This window comes from Pelophylax lessonae, assembly GCF_965119305.1.
Source record: "Pelophylax lessonae genome assembly, chromosome: 1".
Taxonomy (NCBI): Eukaryota; Metazoa; Chordata; class Amphibia; order Anura; family Ranidae; genus Pelophylax; species Pelophylax lessonae.
In genome coordinates, this window is record NC_138768.1 from 894712470 (window position 1) to 894736579 (window position 24110).

General features: G+C 48.2%; 3 protein-coding genes across 3 annotated transcripts in view; all 3 read left to right on the forward strand.

The window, feature by feature from the left end:
• LOC309550973 (uncharacterized protein) overlaps positions 1–24110 on the forward strand; it is a gene marked incomplete at both ends in the record, with an annotated part of 360984 nt that overhangs the window by 216366 nt on the left and 120508 nt on the right. The window lies entirely within an intron of this gene.
• Positions 1–24110, forward strand: part of TLN1 (talin 1) — a 510560-nt gene that overhangs the window by 179461 nt on the left and 306989 nt on the right. The gene's annotated exons all lie outside the window — the stretch shown is intronic.
• GBA2 (glucosylceramidase beta 2) overlaps positions 1–24110 on the forward strand; it is a 138940-nt gene that overhangs the window by 79178 nt on the left and 35652 nt on the right. The window contains exon 4 of the mRNA XM_082266298.1: positions 2788–2879. Coding sequence (XP_082122424.1) covers positions 2788–2879 — 92 coding nt within the window. The remainder of the gene's footprint in view (positions 1–2787; positions 2880–24110) is intronic.

Genomic DNA, 24110 nt, shown 5'->3' on the forward strand with positions numbered 1-24110 from the left:
CCCGCATAGTGTCTGTATACCCCGCATAGTGTCTGTATACCCCGCATAGTGTCTGTATACCTCGCATAATGTCTGTATACCCCGCATAGTGTCTGTATACTCCTCATAGTGTCTATACCCCGCATAGTGTCTGTATACCCCGCATAGTGTCTGTATACCCCGCATAGTGTCTGTATACCCCGCATAGTGTCTGTATACCCCGCATAGTGCCTGTATACCCCGCATAGTGCCTGTATACCCCGCATAGTGTCTGTATACCCCGCATAGTGTCTGTATACCCCGCATAGTGCCTGTATACCCCGCATAGTGTCTGTATACCCCGCATAGTGTCTGTATACCCCGCATAGTGCCTGTATACCCCGCATAGTGCCTGTATACCCCGCATAGTGCCTGTATACCCCGCATAGTGCCTGTATACCCCGCATAGTGTCTGTATACCCCGCATAGTGCCTGTATACCCAGCATAGTGTCTGTATACCCCGCATAGTGTCTGTATACCCCGCATAGTGTCTGTATACCCCGCATAGTGTCTGTATACCCCGCATAGTGTCTGTATACCCCGCATAGTGCCTGTATACCCCGCATAGTGCCTGTATACCCCGCATAGTGCCTGTATACCCCGCATAGTGCCTGTATACCCCGCATAGTGCCTGTATACCCCGCATAGTGTCTGTATACCCCGCATAGTGCCTGTATACCCAGCATAGTGTCTGTATACCCCGCATAGTGTCTGTATACCCCGCATAGTGTCTGTATACCCCGCATAGTGTCTGTATACCCCGCATAGTGTCTGTATACCCAGCATAGTGTCTGTATACCCAGCATAGTGTCTGTATACCCAGCATAGTGTCTGTATACCCCGCATAGTGTCTGTATACCCCGCATAGTGTCTGTATACCCCGCATAGTGTCTGTATACCCCGCATAGTGTCTGTATACCCAGCATAGTGTCTGTATACCCCGCATAGTGTCTGTATACTCCTCATAGTGTCTATACCCCGCATAGTGTCTGTATACCCCGCATAGTGTCTGTATACTCCTCATAGTGTCTATACCCCGCATAGTGTCTGTATACCCCGCATAGTGTCTGTATACTCCTCATAGTGTCTATACCCCGCATAGTGTCTGTATACCCCGCATTGTGTCTGTATACTCCTCATAGTGTCTATACCCCGCATAGTGTCTGTATACCCCGCATAGTGTCTGTATACTCCTCATAGTGTCTATACCCCGCATAGTGTCTGTATACCCCACATAGTGTCTGTATACCCCTCGTAGTGTCTGTATACTCTGGAGTCTGGGTCCTGTGTATTGTGTCAGCGCACTCTGTATGGTGTTGGCATCATTTGTATAGTGGTGGTGTCTGTGCCCTCCTGTGTGGTGTCTGGGACCCCTGTGTGGTGGTGTCTGGGTGCCCTCTGTGTGGTGGTGTCTGGGTGCCCTCTGTGTGGTGGTGTCTGGGTGCCCTCTGTGTGGTGGTGTCTGGGTGCCCTCTGTGTGGTGGTGTCTGGGCGCCCTCTGTGTGGTGGTGTCTGGGCCCCCTCTGTGTGGTGGTGTCTGGGCCCCCTCTGTGTGGTGGTGTCTGGGCCCCCTCTGTGTGGTGGTGTCTGGGCCCCCTCTGTGTGGTGGTGTCTGGGCCCCCTCTGTGTGGTGGTGTCTGGGCCCCCTCTGTGTGGTGGTGTCTGGGCCCCCTCTGTGTGGTGGTGTCTGGGCCCCCTCTGTGTGGTGGTGTCTGGGCCCCCTCTGTGTGGTGGTGTCTGGGCCCCCTCCTGTGTGGTGGTGTCTGGGCCCTCCTGTGTGGTGGTGTCTGGGCCCTCCTGTGTGGTGGTGTCTGGGTGCCCTCTGTGTGGTGTGTGGGCGTCCTCTGTGTGGTGTGTGGGCCCTCCTGTGTGGTGGTGTCTGGGCCCTCCTGTGTGGTGGTGTCTGGGCCCTCCTGTGTGGTGGTGTCTGGGCCCTCCTGTGTGGTGGTGTCTGGGCCCTCCTGTGTGGTGGTGTCTGGGTGCCCTCTGTGTGGTGTGTGGGCGTCCTCTGTGTGGTGTCTGGGCCCTCTGTGTGGTGGTGTCTGGGCCCTCCTGTGTGGTGGTGTCTGGGTGCCCTCTGTGTGGTGTGTGGGCGTCCTCTGTGTGGTGTCTGGGCCCTCTGTGTGGTGGTGTCTGGGCCCTCCTGTGTGGTGGTGTCTGGGTGTGGTGTCTGGGCGCCCTCTGTGTGGTGGTGTCTGGGCGCCCTCTGTGTGGTGGTGTCTGGGCGCCTTCTGTGTGGTGGTGTCTGGGCCCCCTCTGTGTGGTGGTGTCTGGGCCCCCTCTGTGTGGTGGTGTCTGGGCCCCCTCTGTGTGGTGGTGTCTGGGCCCCCTCTGTGTGGTGGGGTCTGGGCCCCCTCTGTGTGGTGGGGTCTGGGCCCCCTCTGTGTGGTGGGGTCTGGGCCCCCTCTGTGTGGTGGTGTCTGGGCCCCCTCTGTGTGGTGGTGTCTGGGCCCTCCTGTGTGGTGGTGTCTGGGCCCTCCTGTGTGGTGGTGTCTGGGCCCTCCTGTGTGGTGGTGTCTGGGCCCTCCTGTGTGGTGGTGTCTGGGTGTGGTGTCTAGGCGCCCTCTGTGTGGTGTCAGGGTGCACAGACTTTGTCCTTCCTCAGGAGAAGTGGCCATCATACACACGATAATCAAAATATAGAGGAAACATACTTTGTACTTCATCACTATGACTACCTCCCCCGTCTGTGGCCCCTAACCCACCTCTATAGAAGATCCCTGATCCCCTCCCCCACATGTGTAACATTCTGTGTCTCCTACATACAGATACCTCATGTGGTGGTGCCGCAAGACCTACGTAGAGAAGAAGGCTCCATTCATAGACATGTTCAACGCGACCCCTCTTCGCCAGATATATGGTGAGTCACTCCGAGAAGAAGGTCGCCTCTACCTCACTCTGTTACTGACACATCTCCTCTCCTCTCCATGCCGCCCACTGTCCTACCCTCCACACTCCTCTCCTCTCCATGCCACCCACTGTCCTACCCTCCACACTCCTCTCCATACCGCCCACTGTTCTACCCTCCACACTCCTCTCCTCTCCATGCCACCCACTGTCCTACCCTCCACACTCCTCTCCTCTCCATACCGCCCACTGTCCTACCCTCCACACTCCTCTCCATACCGCCCACTGTTCTACCCTCCACACTCCTCTCCTCTCCATGCCATCCACTGTCCTATCCTCCACACTCCTCTCCATACCACCCACTGTCCTACCCTCCACACTCCTCTCCATGCCGCCCACTGTCCTACCCTCCACAGTCCTCTCCTCTCCATGCCACCTACTGTCCTACTCTCCACACTCCTCTCCATACCGCCCACTGTCATACCGCCACACTCCTCTCCTCTCCATGCCACCCACTGTCATACCTCCGCACTCCTCTCCTCTCCATGCCACCCACTGTCCTACCCTCCACACTCCTCTCCATACCACCCACTGTCCTACCCTCCACACTCCTCTCCATACCGCCCACTGTCCTACCCTCCACAGTCCTCTCCTCTCCATGCCACCTACTGTCCTACTCTCCACACTCCTCTCCATACCGCCCACTGTCATACCTCCACACTCCTCTCCTCTCCATGCCACCCACTGTCATACCTCCACACTTCTCTCCTCTGCATGCCACCCACTGTCCTACCCACCACACTCCTCTCCATGCCACCCACTGTCCTACCCTCCACACTCCTCTCCTCTCCATGCCACCCACTGTCCTACCCTCCACACTCCTCTCCTCTCCATACCGCCCACTGTCCTACCCTCCACACTCCTCTCCATACCGCCCACTGTTCTACCCTCCACACTCCTCTCCTCTCCATGCCATCCACTGTCCTATCCTCCACACTCCTCTCCATACCACCCACTGTCCTACCCTCCACACTCCTCTCCATGCCGCCCACTGTCCTACCCTCCACAGTCCTCTCCTCTCCATGCCACCTACTGTCCTACTCTCCACACTCCTCTCCATACCGCCCACTGTCATACCGCCACACTCCTCTCCTCTCCATGCCACCCACTGTCATACCTCCGCACTCCTCTCCTCTCCATGCCACCCACTGTCCTACCCTCCACACTCCTCTCCATACCACCCACTGTCCTACCCTCCACACTCCTCTCCATACCGCCCACTGTCCTACCCTCCACAGTCCTCTCCTCTCCATGCCACCTACTGTCCTACTCTCCACACTCCTCTCCATACCGCCCACTGTCATACCTCCACACTCCTCTCCTCTCCATGCCACCCACTGTCATACCTCCACACTTCTCTCCTCTGCATGCCACCCACTGTCCTACCCACCACACTCCTCTCCATGCCACCCACTGTCCTACCCTCCACACTCCTCTCCTCTCTATGCCACCCACTGTCCTACCCTCCACACTCCTCTCCTGTACCTACTCACATAGTTACAAAAATGTGAGGGGTGTACTTACTTCGGTCAGATACTGTATTTCTTGAGAAATATTGCTCATAAATATAACTGTCCTAATTGAAAGAGTCCCATGATTCTTTAACCCAAACCACACATATAGAACCCAGGATAAATGGGGTAACAGGAAATGCTGGGTCCTGTGTGGTTGTACAGCGAGTCTGATTAGTGCAGACCTGACTGGGGTTCTTGGTCACCCTGTGCCCCTAATAGACACAGGATGATTTACACATAAGAGGGGCCTAGGGGGCTGAAACAGGGATTTCCCAACCTCTCTAAGGCAAGCTGGGTTCCACGGGCCCCCCAACCAAAGTGTCTCCCATCACAGAGGATAGAACAGTGAGCATGTACATACTGGGGTCTCTTGCCATTGTCTGTATAATAAGGAGTTCTGTGTTTATACTTAGGATAATGTGTAAATTTGTATTTTGTTTTAGTTTTGTTGCCGGCAGTTTTGTCATCCCAGCTGGTTTAAGTGCGCTGAGTTAATTAGCATGTGAATGATAACCTTGTCTAGATGGGATTAGCCATGAGTCAGCTGCACCTCGTTATCTAACCATTGTGTGATGTTTTGGGTAAATATTCAGGTCATTGTTCATGTAGTATAAAAATAAATAACCGCGCTAAGCCAAAGAAAATGAGCAGCAGCTGTAGTGGGAGTCACTAAATAGATAATGTATAGAAAGAGCTGCGCTAGATTGATAATAGGCTAGGATCAACCAGCATAAGCAAAGTGTAATAGAGTATACGTAATAATATATAGTATATGTATTAAAATGCACCAGCAATGATAATGTAGTCATACATCCCGCAAGCAAATATAATCAATATCAATAGTGTCCTAAGATTACATATCCTGCAGGCATAAATAAATAAATAGAGTCCATCAAAGAAAGTCCATGTAGAATGAATGGGTGTCCAGTGAAAGGAGGAAACACACACCACTTCCTACGTGTCTATTCCACAAAGTGCCGCATGCATAGAGCTCAAGTTAAGCTTACCAGAGCTCATTGGATTGTGAGCATAACACACATGTATCCACGTAAAGGCCGACCAGTATCCACCATGTTGTACCGCACTGCCACCACTGTATTGCTGAGCGGATGACCCCGAGCAGGTAAAGGAGCTCCTCAGTGTTCCACGTCCCAATAAAGAGAAGGGAGCAATAGCGTAGTACGTACACACAGTTTTATTGGTACAACGGTTAAAATCACTTACATCAGTATCGATAACAAGCGCTTGTATGTCTCTCGCTACCGCCCGGCTTCCGGGTTGCGTCATGGTGACGTCAGCACGCCTTCCCTACGCGTTTCGTGACACCTCACGTCTTCCTGGGGATACGGGCGGCGCGCTGACGCACCACTTAAATAACAAACAGCGGACCGCCTCATCCGGTGTCACACGGAACGAGCGCCGCCATCTTAACTACTGGACCGCCAATACCTCTAAGGATTAGCATCATAGGCAAGGCGGAAAGGAAGCAAAACACTAGATCTCAGAACCGGAGTCACCGGAAGGAGCTGGACCCGTATCAACATATAGCAAAACGCAAAAGCAAAACAAACATCGGACAGGTCCAAAGCTGCCAGTGATGCTGCATTCAAAAGTTGGTAACAGGTAGATTAGCAAATTGCCATAACACCACTATAGAATTCTCATATGGGCCGAAGCCTAATCTGCCATATTGAATACTGGCACGGCAAATAATAAACCTAAACCATGGACCATAATCACTATATTATAACTAATGCAGTAATTACCCACAAATGGGTCAATCTATAACCATAAATAGATTAAAATTGGTTATAGATTAGTCCACTAAAGGCAGACATTTTTATTATTATTATTATACAGGATTTATATAGCACCAACAGTTTGCGCAGCGCTTTACAATGTGAAGGAAGACAATACAGTTACAATACAGTTCAAAACAGGAGGAACTAGAGGGCCCTGCTCGTTAGAGCTTACAATCTAGAAGGGAGGGTCAAGTGAAACAAAAGGCAATAACTGTGGTGGATGGGTTGATGGAGAAAAGGAGGTACATTTGTTAAGGGTTGGTAGGATAGGCTTCTCTGAAGAGGAGGGTTTTCAGAGATCGCCTAAAAGCTAATAGAGTGGGGGATAATCGGACAGATAAGGGTAAGGAGTTCCATAGGATTGGAGAGGCTCTGGAAAAGTCCTGGAGGCGAGCAAGGGAGGAGGTGATGAGTGAGCTAGAGAGCAGGAGGTTTTGAGAAGAACGAAGAGAGCGATTAGGTTGGTATTTTGAGATGAGGCTGGTGATGTAGCTGGGGGCTAGGCTGTGGATTGCTTTGTAAGATGTTGTAAGTATTTTGAATTTAATTCGTTGGGTGAGCGGAAGCCAGTGGAGGGCTTGACAGAGAGGAGCGGCGGACACTGAGCGATTGGTGAGGTGGACGAGTCTGGCGGCAGCATTCATGATGGATTGAAGGGGGGAGGAGCCTGTGTAGAGGTAAGCCAATGAGAAGGGAATTGCAGTAGTCGAGGCGCGAGATGACCAGGGAGTGAACTAGGAGTTTTGTTGTGTCTTTGGTTAGAAAGGGGCGTATTTTGGAGATGTCGCGGAGGCTGAGGCGGCAAGATTTGGACAGCGATTGGATGTGGGGTTTGAAGGAGAGTTCAGAGTCCAGGAAAACACCTAAGACCTTGGCATGTGGGGATGGGCTGATGGTAATGCCATTGATATTGACGGAGAAATCAGGGGAAGGGGCACGCGGTGGAGGAAAAATTATAAGTTCGGTTTTGGATGGATTTAGTTTGAGGAAGTGGTGAGACATCCAGACATTTAAATAGGAAGCAATTTTTTAGGCTCAAACGAAGGACAATTACAATTAGGACATGATCCCAAACGTACATGACCATATATGCTAGGTTACAGATTATTGCAATCCATAACCCACCGAACGGTCAATCCATAACCATGTAAAATATATAAATAAAAATTATAAAAGTAGTTCACTATAAGGCAAACATATTAAATAAAAGGGTATCTCTTTGGGCTCAACTAAAGACCATTCCCAGACTGGCAATGATCCCAAACATATATGGCAACAATGCAGCATCATAGGAAGCATCTAGACACTACACAGTACCAACCCAAGATATAGGTACCTGCTCAAAGGCCATAAAAATATAGTGTATAACACATATTGTATCATGCATGGCCACAATTATGGCCATACAAAACATATGTCACACACTATAAATATAATAAAAATTAAAATATGAACTATGAACAACCCCCAGCAGGAAAAAATGAATAAAATCATTGCTAGGTGACATAACGGAAAAAGGAAAAGGGAAAGGGAAAACCAGGGGCTAGGCCCAGATCTACAGATAAGGACTCAGGAGTTATCTATGAATGCGTTCACATCCGTATCGATATTCAAACCAAACGGAGTGAACGTCTTCATCTTGTAGATCCAGGTCATCTCAAGCTTAGATAGTCCCCTGACAAAGGGTTCCCCTCTCCAATGAGGAGAGAATTTATCGATCCCAAGGAAAATGGTGCCTCGGGGATCCTTGCTGTGCTTGATCCTGTAGTGATTGGAAACAGAATGTTTCCTAAAGCCCTTCTTGATGTTAGCTATGTGCTCGTTGCAGCGCACCTGAAAGGCACGCTTGGTCCTGCCAATATACTGCAGGCCGCACGGGCACTGCAACAAGTATACAATCCCTGTTGTAATACAGGAAATGCAGGGCTTAATGGGGAAACTGATACCCAAACTGGTGGAACGGATTTCCCTGGTGTTCCTCTGCTTGCATGCGTTATAGTAGCACGTTTGGCAGCGGTTACATTTATAGTAACCCTTGAGCTGATTAAAAAAGGTAGGCTTAGGCCCTGGAGCATCCAGGAAATTAGGTGCCAGCTTATCACGCAGAGTTGCGCCACCCCTAAAAATGACCTTAGGTTTCATAGGTAAAACCTCTCTCAAAGTCCGGTCATTTTTTAGGATGTGCCAATGTCGTTCTATAATATTTTTCACCTTTCTATGTTGAGTAGAAAAGGTGATCACAAAGGGAGCAGTATAAGAAGACTGCGTATTTGCTGATCTAGTAGAGCCAGTAAGCATAACAGATCTATCCATGGCCTCCACTTTATTGAGGGTCTCGGTCAGGAAAGGTTCATCATAACCCTTATCTAAAAAGCGATCAGTGAGAACCCGCGCCTGAAGCTCAAAGTCCTCATGGTGGGTGCAGTTACGCTTGAGCCGCATATACTGCCCTTTTGGCACTGCCTGCAACCAAGGAGAGTGGTGACAGCTGTCTGTCGGAATGTAGGCATTCCTGTCAGTAGCTTTAAAGTATGTCCTAGTGATGAACTTTACGTCATCACGGGAAATGGTCAGGTCAAGAAAGTTAATGGACTCCTGGCTGGCTTCAAAACTGAGCTTGATGCCTCTGTTGTTATTGTTCAGTACTTCCATGAACGCATCCAGCTCAGCTCTAGGCCCATCCCATAGGAGGAGGACGTCATCAATGTACCTAGCCCAGAGCAATATCTGGGGCTTGGCACTATTATAGATGACGTCCTCCTCCCATTGGGCCATAAAGAGGTTGGCAAGGGAGGGGGCATACTTCGCCCCCATCGCTACACCTCTATCTTGGCGGTAATATTGCCCCCCAAAACAGAAGTAGTTCGATCTGGTGGCAAATCTTAACAAATCCATAATCAATTGGATCTGAAGCACAGGGATGTCTGAATCCCGGTTAAGGGAGTCCTCCACAGCCCTCAATCCCAAATTGTGCGGAATTATAGAATAGAGTGATGCCATGTAGTGACCGACATACTTCTCAAGTGTATAAAAGTCTGTTTCTTGTTCAATAAAGGAGTTGATGTTTTCAGACACATACAAGCTAAGTTCAGGCTGGTTTTTGTATGGAGGGCAGCTGGAATATCTATACATGTTCATGACTGCAAGGAAGCCATATACTGACGGAAGACCACAAGTACAGTGTGGGTCGCCAGGTTCCGTTACAGTGACTTACACATAAGAGGGGCCCAGGGACCTGAGCCAGGGATTTCTCAACCTCTCTTAGGTAAGCTGAGTTCCACAGCCCCCCCCCCCCCCCCCTCAACCAAAGTGACTCCCGTCCCATCTCTCCCCTTTCTGAAGGAGACTAACGCAGGAGGAGAGCCCAAACGGGTTGACTTCGTAGTTAGTCCATAGTCCCCGTCCCCCAATATCTGTACCCACACAGTACCCCAAACAAATTGCCCGGAACACAGCGTTACTCACCCAGCCAACCTCTGCCTTTCTCGTAGAACATACCTGCCGCTGGGGAGAAGCGTGGACTGGCCCTTTTTCCTGGAGTCCTTTCAGCCGCTGGAGAGAAGACAGGGTGGCTGGGCTGACTTTGTCAGGCTGTTGGGAATCTGGGCCGACTGCCCAGCATCCCTGGAGTATACAAGTGAAGACTGTAATCCCATCCACTTTCTTAGGAAACCCATCCTTTGTTAGTTGAGGACAGAAGCCAGCAGCCCTCTGCCCTGTTGTGAGCTCTTCTGCTGGGTTGGTGTCATCATTCTTGGGCGCCGTCCCCTCCTGGGAAGGGGAGTCAGCTGCTCCATCTTCCTTATCTTCATCTGGCTGTTGGGACAACCTTTCTCTGGTACTGTCTCCCAGGTGCACAGATCCTGGCTGGGGAGGGAAGACAGTTTCCTCCGCTCTGACTGACTGTTGGAGAGGGAGGACAACAACCTCCTCTCCCTTCTCCCCCTGGATCCTGATCTGCTGCTGGGGAGTGACTGCCACCTTCTCACCCCGGGCCTCCGGACAGGGGTCTTGGACCCTCTGTCCAGTTGTCAGCGCTCCAGCTGGAGAAGTTTTTTTTAACTCCACAGATGCTGCTGGCAGGAAATCCCATGTCCCTGTCAATGGTGTAGTAGAAAGGCCGGCTGCCTCTTCTTTCAAGGAGGCTGAAGCTGTTGTTGGTGTTGGACAGAGTCCAGTGATGTTAGGCCCTGATGCCCGCTGTTCCGCAGGGAAGTAAACTGAAAAGTCAGTGACCTAGCACACATCTTCCTGGGTCACCAATCGTTGCAAGCAGAGGTCAGCAGCGCTATGCCTGGATGCCGCTCTTCTGCTGTAGGCTCACTGAGAGGTTCCTCCTCAGCAGAAAAGACTATTAAATCCTCAGTCTCTGGAATTGCTGAAAGTCCAGGACATGGGCTGGTGGCACTCGGGCCCAGTGCCAACACTTTGGATTTATCATCCATAACATCCTCCGATGAAAAGTCAAATAAATCTGTAATCCGTGGCTGGGGCTGGGTAGTGGGACTGAGCATCTCCACCCCCAGTGCTATTGGCTGCTGCTGGGACAAGGGACCTACAATCTCCTATGCTGGTAACACTTGTTGGTGCTGGGTAGGGGGAACGACCGTCACCACTCCTAGTGCTGTTGGCTACTGCTGGGAAGGGGGACCTACAATATCCTCTCCCGGTAACACTGGCTGGTGCTGAGCAGAGTCTAGCAGCCGTCTATAGGCGATCTCCAGCTCCCATTTCTGAACGGCCAGAAACTCCATATCTTCCAGTGCCCAGAGCACTTCTGAGATGTTCAGGATCTTTTCTCTGGAATCCATAATTTCCTCTAATCGCCACTTCAAATCACTCCCAATGTTAGGGTCCTCTGACCACTTATCTAATGACAGTCCCAGGCTGCCGTAGCCAAAGCTTTCCGTTGGGCTGTCGTCCGCTGTACATGGGCACACTTGGGTTACATACCAGCGGAGAGCTCTGTAGCTCTCCTCCAATCGTATCTCCTCATGGACCAGCCTGCTTAACTCCGCTTTCCATTCCTTGTGCAGTTTATCTCCCAAAACCAGCACCCACAATCCATACTGCGAATCCATACTGCGACCAGTACCTTTCCTGGAAGGAGGGGAGGATTTTTCCCTGGTGTCGATGCTCACAGCCTAGCGTTTCCTTCCAGAGTTCCCAGCGGATTAAATCATGCCATCCTAGCAGGACCTTCTCTGACACCGGTCCCCTGTGCTGTATCTGCATCTCTCGCAACCCCCTTCCGAATTCCTCTGATATCTGTACCTCTCGTCTTCTGCTTTCTGGACCTTGGATCCCAGTGGATGTTTGGATGTCCCAGACTGCAGGAAGCATCCTACCGCTGCCAACCAGTTTAATGGAACCGCGACCCACACTGCGTTTGTGGGCTTCCGTCAGTATACGGCTTCCTCCAGTCTGGAACATTAATAAAGATTCCAGCCACCCTACATACAAAACCAGCCGATAACTTAGCTTGTATGTTTCTGAAAACATCAACTCCTTTATTGAACAAGAAACAGACTTTTATACACTTGAGAAGTATGTCAGTCAATACATGGACAATGACCCGAATATTTACCCAAAACATCACACAATGGTTAGATAACGAGGTACAGCTGACTCATGGCTAATCCCATCTAGACAAGGTTATCATTCACATGCTAATTAACTCAGCACACTTAAACCAGCTGGGAAGACCAGACTGCCGGCAACAAGGCTAAAACTAAATACAAAAGTATAAAAACAGAACACCCTATTATACAGACAATGGCAAGAGACCCCAGTATCACTCTGTCCGTCTCCTACATTGAAGTACATGGAATGCACATCAAGGCATTGCTTTCATTATTTAGATTCACAAACTTCATGGCAACGGTCCACAACAGTCTAGGTCTCACAGTGTAAAGTGGGATTAAATCTTCATAGTTCTTGAGAGATATTGTTGATAATTATTACTGTTCCATTTGAAGTAATCCAAACCATATGCTGTGTCTATTAAGGCCATCATTTCCTTGGTCACCATGTGCCCCTAATATACACAGGGGGACTTACACATAAGAGGGGCCTAGGGGAGCTGAGACAGGGACTTCCCAACCTCTCTAAGGTAAGCTGGGATCCACAGGCCCCCCCAACCAAAATGACTCCCGTCACAGGAAGGTGGAGGAGCGCAAGGTCTCTAACATCTACCAGCTCGGTGATGTCATCATGGAGTAGGGGAAGAGGACTCCAGTGGCAACCTGTGAAGCTTTAGTGAACTCCATGCCCAAGAGGGTTAAGGCAGTGCTGGAAAATAATGGTGGCCACACAAAATATTGACACTTAGAGGGGAGGGGGGATTTCTCCTGCAGCCCTTCCTAAAGGCTGTCTGTGTGTCATATTACTGAATGTAGTTTACCCCACCCCCAAGAGGGGGGATTGTCCCCTGAGTGTATATCTCTTTGTAACTGTGTTTGAATAAACAGTCTTTTGCTTCTTACCACAGTACACTGATGTCTCGACAAGTGACTGGGTGAGCTAAGGGATCTTGGATCATGCTGGTACCTGGCAAGGGAAGCTTATACGGCAGTAAGGGGTACGGGGGTCTGTCACATTGGTGGCAAGCGGTGGGATAATGCTTCCTAGCTGTTGACACATCCAAAGCACTACCGGGATCCAAGATTGGGATAGCAGACTTTGGTCACCCCAGCGAGATATGGACCTGGCATCAGAGTTGCAGGGGCTGCTGCAGATCTCCCTTTCAGCAATCCCCAGGGCTGTGTCTGCAGATCAATACCTGGAGATCAGGCAGCAGAATCGGGTGGAGGTCTGGCTTGGAGCCCTCCGGTCGCTGGTACACACCAGGGCAAGTGTTTTTCAACCCCAGGGCAATGGGCCAATGACCAACAGGAGTTGCAGATGCCATTCCTGGGAGAGCGGCCCCAGGATCAATGGGTGTCCGAGTTAGACAGGCTGGCCCAGCAGGAGATAGAGCTGGGCAATTGATATCAGGCTCTGCAATGGCACGCAGAGCGGGAATATATAGGGTAGACAACAGATTGCTCTCTTTAGGGATATGACCTAGATTGCTGTGGGAGAGCCTTACAGATGGTTTTGTGTTTGGGGATGAAGGGGAACCTACCCTTGAGGACCTGCGAGAATACAGAAAGGCTATGCACGGTTTCACATGGGTCTCCAGGCTTAAACCTGATCTGGAATACTTGCTAAGGAAAGAACAGCACCTGGAAAGGGCATACAGGGAACTGCTAGAACACATTCAGCAGTATGCCTTAGGATCGGCAGCAATAACTACAGAGATTGCCGTCTCCAAAGCTGAAGTGCTGACAACAGGGCAGAGCTCTGCTAGCCTCTGCCCAGCACTGATAACATCTTCTGGGTTCCACGCACAGAGATGGTGAATCTCGATCTCCAGACACCACCAGAGACTGGGGATTTAATGGACTTTTCTGCTGAGGAGGAGCAACCCGTTTGGGGTCTCCTTCTGTGTCAGTCTCCTGCCGAAAGGGGAGATATGTGACGTGAGTCACTTTGGGCGGGGGCTTGTGAAGCCCAGATTTCCTTAGAGAGGTCAGGAAGCTCCTTGTCCAGCTTCCCCGGCCCCTCCTATGTGTAAGTCCCCCTGTGTCTATTAGGGGCACAGGGTGACCGAGAACCCCAGTCGGATCTGCACTAATCAGACTCCCTGTACAATCACAGCGGACTCAGCATTTCATGTTACCCCGATTATCCTGGGTTCTATATGTGTGGTTTGTGTTGAAAGAATGAAGGGGCTTGTGATGGGAGTCACTTTGGGTGGGGGGCCTGTGGAACCCAACTTCCCTTGGAGAGGTTGAGAAATCCTTGTTTCAGCTCCACATGCCCCTCTTATGTGTAAGTCACCCTGTGTCAGGTGCACAGGGTGACCGAGACAATGATGGACAGCTACTTAATGGACACTGAGAATGTAATTTGGATTACTTCAAATGGGACATTGTATGAGCTTTGCCATATAGCCTGTTGTAGATTGTTGCCATAATGTCTGCAATTCCTGATTAATCAAAGCATTGCTTAGATAAGGATTCCATGATTAATTGTTAAATGTAACACCTAGTGTTTCTGTCAGCAAACCCTTGTGGGATGTGTTTATACTTATAATAATGTGTCCTTTTGTATTCACTGTTGTAGGGGACGAATAGTCTAGTCATCCAGGCTGGGTTAAGTGACTAGTTAATTAGCGCACGTTAATTATGTTACTGGTTACAGTTTGTATTGTTAGGGTAATATGATCAGGAGGGGGGATTTCCTCCTGTGAGGTATATATTCTGTGTGAGTTTGTTCAATAAATATATACAAGCTATTTGTCGGCTAGTCTTGTATGTAGGGTGGCTGGAATATCTGATATCTAGGTTCAAGCCTGACGGATGCACTCAAGCACCCTGTGAGTCGGTTCCGTCACAGGCTCTTTCACTTAGGACCGTAATATTTATGAAATATATGAAGATAAAAATGTCCACCTTTCAAACTACTAGAATATTGTAGGAGCGTCTCATGGACCAATGCTAGATAGTTTGAGGTGGGGTGGGGGTTATTAGGTGTTTATTCTTAAGTGGCTGTACTGTATCCCATTCTTCTATTGTTTCTGTCTGCCTTGGAAGCAAACTATTATGGGATGTAAATGTGTGGGATTAGCTGCTAGAGGGGAGGGGGGATTTCTCCTGCAGCCCTTTCTAAAGGCTGTCTGTGTGTCATGTTACTGAATGTAGTTTACCCCGCCCTGTATCATTATTCAAAGAGGGGGGGTTGTCCCCTGAGTATGTATATCTTTGTGCCTGTGTTTGAATAAACAGTCCGATGCTTCTTACCACCCTACACTGATGTCTGTACAAGTGACTGGATGGGCTAAGGGATCTTGGATTGTGCTGGTATCGGGCAAGGGAAGCTTATACAGTGGACATACTCTTCTCGAGTAAGGTGGTCCGTCACACCCCCACACTCCTCTCTTGTAGATACTGCTCACTGTCATACCCCCCACACTCCTCTCATGTACATACTGCCCACTGTCAATCCTCCCAATACTCCTCTCCTGTACATACTACCCACTGTCATATCCTCCACACTCCTCTCCTGTACATACTGCCCACTGTCATACCCTCCACACTCCTCTCCTGTACATACTACCCACTGCCATACCCTCCACACTCCTCTTCTGTACATACTACCCACTGCCATACCCCCCCCCCACCCTCCTCTCCTGTACATACTACCCACTGTCATACCCTCCACACTCCTCTCCTGTACATACTGCCCACTGTCATACCCTCCACACTCCTCTCCTGTACATACTGCCCCCTGTCATACCCTCCACACTCCTCTCCTGTACATACTGCCCACTGTCATACCCTCCACACTCCTCTCCTGTACATACTACCCACTGCCATACCCCCCCCACCCTCCTCTCCTGTACATACTACCCACTGTCATACCCTCCTAACTCCTCTCCTGTACATACTACCCACTGTCATACCCCCACACACTCCTCTCCTATACATACCGCTCACTGTCATACCCCCCACACTCCTCTCCTGTACATACTGCTCACTGTCATACCCTCCTAACTCCACTCCTCTACATACCGCTCACTGTCATGCCTTCCACACTCCTCTCCTATACATACCACTCACTGTCATACCCTCCACACTCCTCCCCTGTACATACTGCCCACTGTCATATTCTCTCCCCTCTCCCCTCTCCTCTCCCCTCTCCCCTCTCCCTCTCCCTTTTATCCTCTCCCCTCTTCTCTCCCCTCCCCTCTTCTCTCCCCTCCCCTCTTCTCTCCCCTCCCCTCTTTTATCCCCTTCCCTCTTCTATCCCCTCTTCCTCTCCCTCTCCCCTCTCCCTCTCCCCTTTTCCTCTCCTCTCTCCATCTCCCTCTCCCTTTTTCCTCTCCCTCTTCCTCTCCCCTCTTCCTCTCCTCCTGTTATGGAGTGATATGTGTGCTGTTAGTTGTATTCTCTTCCTGTTATGGAGTGATATGTGTGCTGTTAGTTGTATTCTCCTCCTGTTATGGAGTGATATGTGTGCTGTTAGTTGTATTCTCCTCCTGTTATGGAGTGATATGTGTGCTGTTAGTTGTATTCTCCTCCTGTTATGGAGTGATATGTGTGCTGTTAGTTGTATTCTCCTCCTGTTATGGAGTGATATGTGTGCTGTTAGTTGTATTCTCTTCCTGTTATGGAGTGATATGTGTGCTGTTAGTTGTATTCTCCTCCTGTTATGGAGTGATATGTGTGCTGTTAGTTGTATTCTCCTCCTGTTATGGAGTGATATGTGTGCTGTTAGTTGTATTCTCTTCCTGTTATGGAGTGATATGTGTGCTGTTAGTTGTATTCTCCTCCTGTTATGGAGTGATATGTGTGCTGTTAGTTGTATTCTCTTCCTGTTATGCAGTGATATGTGTGCTGTTAGTTGTATTCTCCTCCTGTTATGGAGTGATATGTGTGCTGTTAGTTGTATTCTCCTCCTGTTATGGAGTGATATGTGTGCTGTTAGTTGTATTCTCTTCCTGTTATGGAGTGATATGTGTGCTGTTAGTTGTATTCTCCTCCTGTTATGGAGTGATATGTGTGCTGTTAGTTGTATTCTCTTCCTGTTATGGAATGATATGTGTGCTGTTAGTTGTATTCTCCTCCTGTTATGGAGTGATATGTGTGCTGTTAGTTGTATTCTCCTCCTGTTATGGAGTGATATGTGTGCTGTTAGTTTTATTCTCCTCCTGTTATGGAGTGATATGTGTGCTGTTAGTTGTATTCTCCTCCTGTTATGGAGTGATATGTGTGCTGTTAGTTGTATTCTCTTCCTGTTATGCAGTGATATGTGTGCTGTTAGTTGTATTCCCCTCCTGTTATGGAGTGATATGTGTGCTGTTAGTTTTATTCTCCTCCTGTTATGGAGTGATATGTGTGCTGTTAGTTTTATTCTCCTCCTGTTATGGAGTGATATGTGTGCTGTTAGTTTTATTTTCCTCCTGTTATGGAGTGATATGTGTGCTGTTAGTTGTATTCTCCTCCTGTTATGGAGTGATATGTGTGCTGTTAGTTGTATTCTCCTCCTGTTATGGAGTGATATGTGTGCTGTTAGTTGTATTCTCCTCCTGTTATGGAGTGATATGTGTGCTGTTAGTTGTATTCTCCTCCTGTTATGGAGTGATATGTGTGCTGTTAGTTGTATTCTCTTCCTGTTATGCAGTGATATGTGTGCTGTTAGTTGTATTCTCCTCCTGTTATGGAGTGATATGTGTGCTGTTAGTTTTATTCTCCTCCTGTTATGGAGTGATATGTGTGCTGTTAGTTGTATTCTCCTCCTGTTATGGAGTGATATGTGTGCTGTTAGTTGTATTCTCTTCCTGTTATGCAGTGATATGTGTGCTGTTAGTTGTATTCTCCTCCTGTTATGGAGTGATATGTGTGCTGTTAGTTTTATTCTCCTCCTGTTATGGAGTGATATGTGTGCTGTTAGTTGTATTCTCCTCCTGTTATGGAGTGATATGTGTGCTGTTAGTTGTATTCTCCTCCTGTTATGGAGTGATATGTGTGCTGTTAGTTTTATTCTCCTCCTGTTATGGAGTGATATGTGTGCTGTTAGTTTTATTCTCCTCCTGTTATGGAGTGATATGTGTGCTGTTAGTTTTATTCTCTTCCTGTTATGGAGTGATATGTGTGCTGTTAGTTGTATTCTCTTCCTGTTATGGAGTGATATGTGTGCTGTTAGTTGTATTCTCCTCCTGTTATGGAGTGATATGTGTGCTGTTAGTTGTATTCTCCTCCTGTTATGGAGTGATATGTGTGCTGTTAGTTGTATTCTCTTCCTGTTATGGAGTGATATGTGTGCTGTTAGTTGTATTCTCCTCCTGTTATGGAGTGATATGTGTGCTGTTAGTTGTATTCTCTTCCTGTTATGCAGTGATATGTGTGCTGTTAGTTGTATTCTCCTCCTGTTATGGAGTGATATGTGTGCTGTTAGTTGTCTTCTCTTCCTGTTATGGAGTGATATGTGTGCTGTTAGTTGTATTCTCCTCCTGTTATGGAGTGATATGTGTGCTGTTAGTTGTATTCTCCTCCTGTTATGGAGTGATATGTGTGCTGTTAGTTGTATTCTCCTCCTGTTATGGAGTGATATGTGTGCTGTTAGTTGTATTCTCCTCCTGTTATGGAGTGATATGTGTGCTGTTAGTTGTATTCTCCTCCTGTTATGGAGTGATATGTGTGCTGTTAGTTGTATTCTCTTCCTGTTATGCAGTGATATGTGTGCTGTTAGTTGTATTCTCCTCCTGTTATGGAGTGATATGTGTGCTGTTAGTTGTATTCTCCTCCTGTTATGGAGTGATATGTGTGCTGTTAGTTGTATTCTCCTCCTGTTATGGAGTGATATGTGTGCTGTTAGTTGTATTCTCCTCCTGTTATGGAGTGATATGTGTGCTGTTAGTTGTATTCTCCTCCTGTTATGGAGTGATATGTGTGCTGTTAGTTTTATTCTCCTCCTGTTATGGAGTGATATGTGTGCTGTTAGTTTTATTCTCCTCCTGTTATGGAGTGATATGCGTGCTGTTAGTTGTATTCTCCTCCTGTTATGGAGTGATATGTGTGCTGTTAGTTGTATTCTCCTCCTGTTATGGAGTGATATGTGTGCTGTTAGTTGTATTCTCCTCCTGTTATGGAGTGATATGTGTGCTGTTAGTTGTATTCTCCTCCTGTTATGGAGTGATATGTGTGCTGTTAGTTGTATTCTCTTCCTGTTATGGAGTGATATGTGTGCTGTTAGTTGTCTTCTCTTCCTGTCGTGGAGAGAACGGACCATTATCTGAGTCTTCGGCTTTTTTCGCGTTGTTGAATAGCTTCTTTGTTTCTGCACTTCCTTCCATTACTGACTCATCCCGGACAGATTAGGATTTACTCAGATCTGCTCTTTCAGATCATGTAGGCAGTGAAATGTGCCAGGTTCTGCCAGTCGGTGCCCTCAGAGGAGTAATCAGCATCCTAGATGCAGCCCATTGGGGGACATAGGTTTTGTACAGGATACAATGTATATCCCACTAACGTTTTGGGCCAAACATTCTATTGGACAGTCCAGCCTGAGGACCTGCCCTGCCCTCCGAGGTGAGTAGCATGGCAAACACCATTGCAGGTCCTCCACTCTGCCATAGAGAGATGATATAGATAGGACTTCTGTCACCTTCCTCCCCTATCTCCATAGACAGGAGTAAGGCAGCATTTTACAGATATAATAAATAAATACCAAGCTGCGTGCTCTCTATACCTGACATAGTTACATAGTTACATAGTTACATAGTTACATAGTTATATAGTTATATAGTTATATAGTTATATAGTTACATAGTTACATAGTTACATAGTTACATAGTTATATAGTTATATAGTTATATAGTTACATAGTTACATAGTTACATAGTTACATAGTTAGTCAGGTTGAAAAAAGACACCAGTCCATCCGGTTATACTTTTATACACCATGACCTGTTTAGGTTGCTGTCTGGCATGCGCTCCCTTACCTTACATGGGTTGCTCACTATGTACAGTTCACATGTTCAAGGCTGAGCTATAAACTCTTATTGTCTCTCTGCAGTATTTCAGGGCTGCAAATCCTCTTTATCGGCAGTTAACCACTTAAGCCCCAGAAACTTTTACCCCCTTCCTGACCAGGCCCTATTTTGCGATTCGGCACTGCGTGACTTTAACGGTCGTGCAACGCTGTAACTAAACAAATTTGACGTCATTTTTTTCCCATAAACAGAGCTTTCTTTTGGTGGTATTTGATCACCTGTGCGATTTTTTTTTTTTTTCTTGATCATGCGCTATGAACAGAAAAAGAGCGTCAATTTTGTAAAAATAACAATATTTTTCACATTTTTTTATATGAAATTCCCAAAAAATGTAAAAATCAAAATTTTTTTAACATTTTAGGCCAATTGGTTTTCTGCTACCTATGTTTGGTAAAAAAAATCATAATAAGCGTATTTTGATTGGTTTACGCAAAAGTTATTGCGTTTACTAACTAAGGGAAAGATTTCTGTCATTTTTATTTATTTTTTTTTTAACGAGTAATGGCGGCGATCTGCGATTTTTTTTTTTTTTTGTGGGACTGCGACATTGTGGCGGACAGATCGGACCCTTGACTGACATTTTTGACACTTTTGGGGTACCAGTGACATTACTACAGTAATCAGTGCTAAAAATATGCACTGTCACTGTAAAAATTACACTGGCAGGGAAGGGGCTAACTTTATTGGAGAAGGAGGGGTTAAGTGTGTCCCTAGGGGCGTGTTTCTAACTGTTATGGGATGTGGCTGTGTGTGTAACAACAGAGAAATACAATCCTACATAGCAGGATCGTATGATCTCTGCACTTACACAGGGGAGAATGACAGACGGCTTTGTTTACATCAGCCGCCTGCCTTTCTCTCTCTCCAGCGGGAGATCGCGGACATCGTAGCTGCCGGTCACACGCGCACGGGGGTCCGCAAACAAGCGGAGGCAGGAGCGCACCTCCGGCTCCGCACGCTCGCCCCCTAGAGCTTCACAGGCAAAGTGACGTACCCATACGTCACTTTGCCTGTGAGGCGCTGACCGCTGCAGTATATAGTCGTGCGGCAGTCGGCAAGTGGTTAAAGAATTCATCTGGTTTGGGTGATTGAGCAATCGTTCGGATTGCCATTGATCGATTGTGAGAATTTACACTTTTCATCGAGTCACTGTTCCAATAAAACCAGCCTTGATGGTCTGCTTGTTGCATCATGACCAATCCAAACCGGCTGTAAAAGTGAAAACGTGGGGTGGGAGGATGACGCGGGTGCGCTGGAGGAAGATGAATGGGGCGATGCGCTGGATGCCTGCAAGTTGGTTTCCCCTAAATTGTCTGATCGAATTACCCAACTTTATGTCCTTCACCGCTCCTACCTCACCTCTCAGGCTTGCCAGATACAGGAGGGGCATCTCTACCCAGTGTCCTACGTGCGGGCGGGCTAGGGGCACTTTTTACCATTTACTGTGGAATTGTCCGGAATTACAGGGCTTCTGGTCGCAGGTTGTACGGTTCTTGCATGACAACATGGAATCCCCCTTGATGTTGCTCCCTAAGCCACGCCTCTTGGGGATTTTCCCTGACACTACGACTCAATTTCTTCACGAGACACTGTTTGTTGCCAGAAAACTGGTAGCACGTCAGTGGATGTGGGACACGCCCCCCTCGTTCAGTGACTGGCTCCGCAAAGTAAACATCACCATTCCATATAAGAAATTGCTTTACGCCCACAGGGGCTGTCCTACTAAATTCATTCCTATAACACTCCCCTTCTCCCTGTACCAGAGTCTTCATTCCTATAACACTCCCCTTCTCCCTGTACCAGAGTCTTCATTCCTATAACACTACCCTTCTCCCTGTACCAGAGTCTTCATTCCTATAACACTCCCCTTCTCCCTGTACCAGAGTCTTCATTCCTATAACACTCCCCTTCTCCCTGTACCAGAGTCTTCATTCCTATAACACTCCCCTTCTCCCTGTACCAGAGTCTTCATTCCTATAACACTCCCCTTCTCCCTGTACCAGAGTCTTCATTCCTATAACACTCCCCTTCTCCCTGTACCAGAGTCTTCATTCCTATAACACTCCCCTTCTCCCTGTACCAGAGTCTTCATTCCTATAACACTCCCCTTCTCCCTGTACCAGAGTCTTCATTCCTATAACACTCCCCTTCTCCCTGTACCAGAGTCTTCATTCCTATAACACTACCCTTCTCCCTGTACCAGAGTCTTCATTCCTATAACACTCCCCTTCTCCCTGTACCAGAGTCTTCATTCCTATAGCACTCCCCTTCTCCCTGTACCAGAGTCTTCATTCCTATAACACTCCCCTTCTCCCTGTACCAGAGTCTTCATTCCTATAACACTCCCCTTCTCCCTGTACCAGAGTCTTCATTCCTATAACACTCCCCTTCTCCCTGTACCAGAGTCTTCATTCCTATAACACTACCCTTCTCCCTGTACCAGAGTCTTCATTCCTATAACACTCCCCTTCTCCCTGTACCAGAGTCTTCATTCCTATAACACTCCCCTTCTCCCTGTACCAGAGTCTTCATTCCTATAACACTTACCTTCTCCCTGTACCAGAGCCTTCATTCCTATAACACTCCCCTTCTCCCTGTACCAGAGTCTTCATTCATATAACACTCCCCTTCTCCCTGTACCAGAGTCTTCATTCCTATAACACTCCCCTGCTCCCTGTACCAGAGCCTTCATTCCTATAACGCTCCCCTGCTTCCTGTACCAGAGTCTTCATGTGTATGGGCTGGAATCCTGGTCATGGGTTCTGTGACTGGCCAATGGGTATGGGCTGGAATCCTGGTCATGGGTTCTGTGACTGCCAATGGGTATGGGCTGGAATCCTGGTCATGGGTTCTGTGACTGGCCAATGGGTATGGGCTGGAATCCTGGTCATGGGTTCTGTGACTGGCCAATGGCTATGGGCTGGAATCCTGGGCATGGTTTCTGTGACTGGCCAATGGGTATGGGCTGGAATCCTGGTCATGGGTTCTGTGACTGGCCAATGGGTATGGGCTGGAATCCTGGTCATGGGTTCTGTGACTGGCCAATGGGTATGGACTGGAATCCTGGTCATGGGTTCTGTGACTGGCCAACGGGTATGGGCTGGAATCCTGGGCATGGGTTCTGTGACTGGCCAACGGGTATGGGCTGGAATCCTGGTCATGGGTTCTGTGACTGGCCAATGGGTATGGGCTGGAATCCTGGTCATGGGTTCTGTGACTGGCCAATGGGTATGGGCTGGAATCCTGGTCATGGGTTCTGTGACTGGCCAATGGGTATGGGCTGAAATCCTGGTCATGGGTTCTGTAACTGGCCAATGGGTATGGGCTGGAATCCTGGTCATAGGTTCTGTGAACGGCTGATGGGTTGGGGCTGTCTTCAGTAGTGCCACAGATAATTCTGGGATGACAGCCATGCAGACCAATTTGATGCAGTGTGCGGTGTATGGTCTGAGCACTGACAGGCTGACCCCTCCCCCACCCCTTCAACCTCTGCAGCAATACTGGCAGCACTCATACGTCTATTTCCCAAAGACAACCTCTGGATATGACGCTGAGCACGGCACTCAACTTCTTTGGTGGACCATAGTGAGGCCTGTTCTGAGTGGAAACTCTGTATGGTCCTGGCCACCGTGCTGCAGCTCAGTTTCAGGGTCCTGGCAATCTTCTTATAGCCTAGGCCATCTTTATGTAGAGCAACAATTATTTTTTTCAGATCCTCAGAGAGTTCTTTGCCATGAGGTGCCATGTTGAACTTCCAGTGACCAGTATGAGAGAGTGAGAGCGATAACACCAAATGTAACACACCTCCCCCCATTCACACCGGAGACCTTGTAACACTAACGAGTCACATGACACCGGGGAGGGAAAATGGCTAATTGGGCCAAATTTGGACATTGTCACTTAGGGGTGTACTCTCTTTTGTTGCCAGCAGTTTAGACATTAACCACTTAAGCCCCGGAGGATTTGGCTGCTCAATGACTAGGCCATATTTTGCGATTCGGCACTGCGTGACTTTAACAGACAATTGCGCGGTCATGCGACACTGTACCCAAATAAAATTGATGTCCTTTTTTTTCCCACAAACAGAGCTTTCTTTTGGAGGTATTTGATCTCCTGTGCGATTTTTTTTATTTTTTATTTTTTTGATCATGCGCTATAAAGAAAAAAAGAGCGACAATTTTGCAAAAAATAACTATATTTTTCACATTTTTTATATGAAATTCTCAAAAAAAATGTAAAAAACAAAATTTTTTTAACATTTTAAGCCA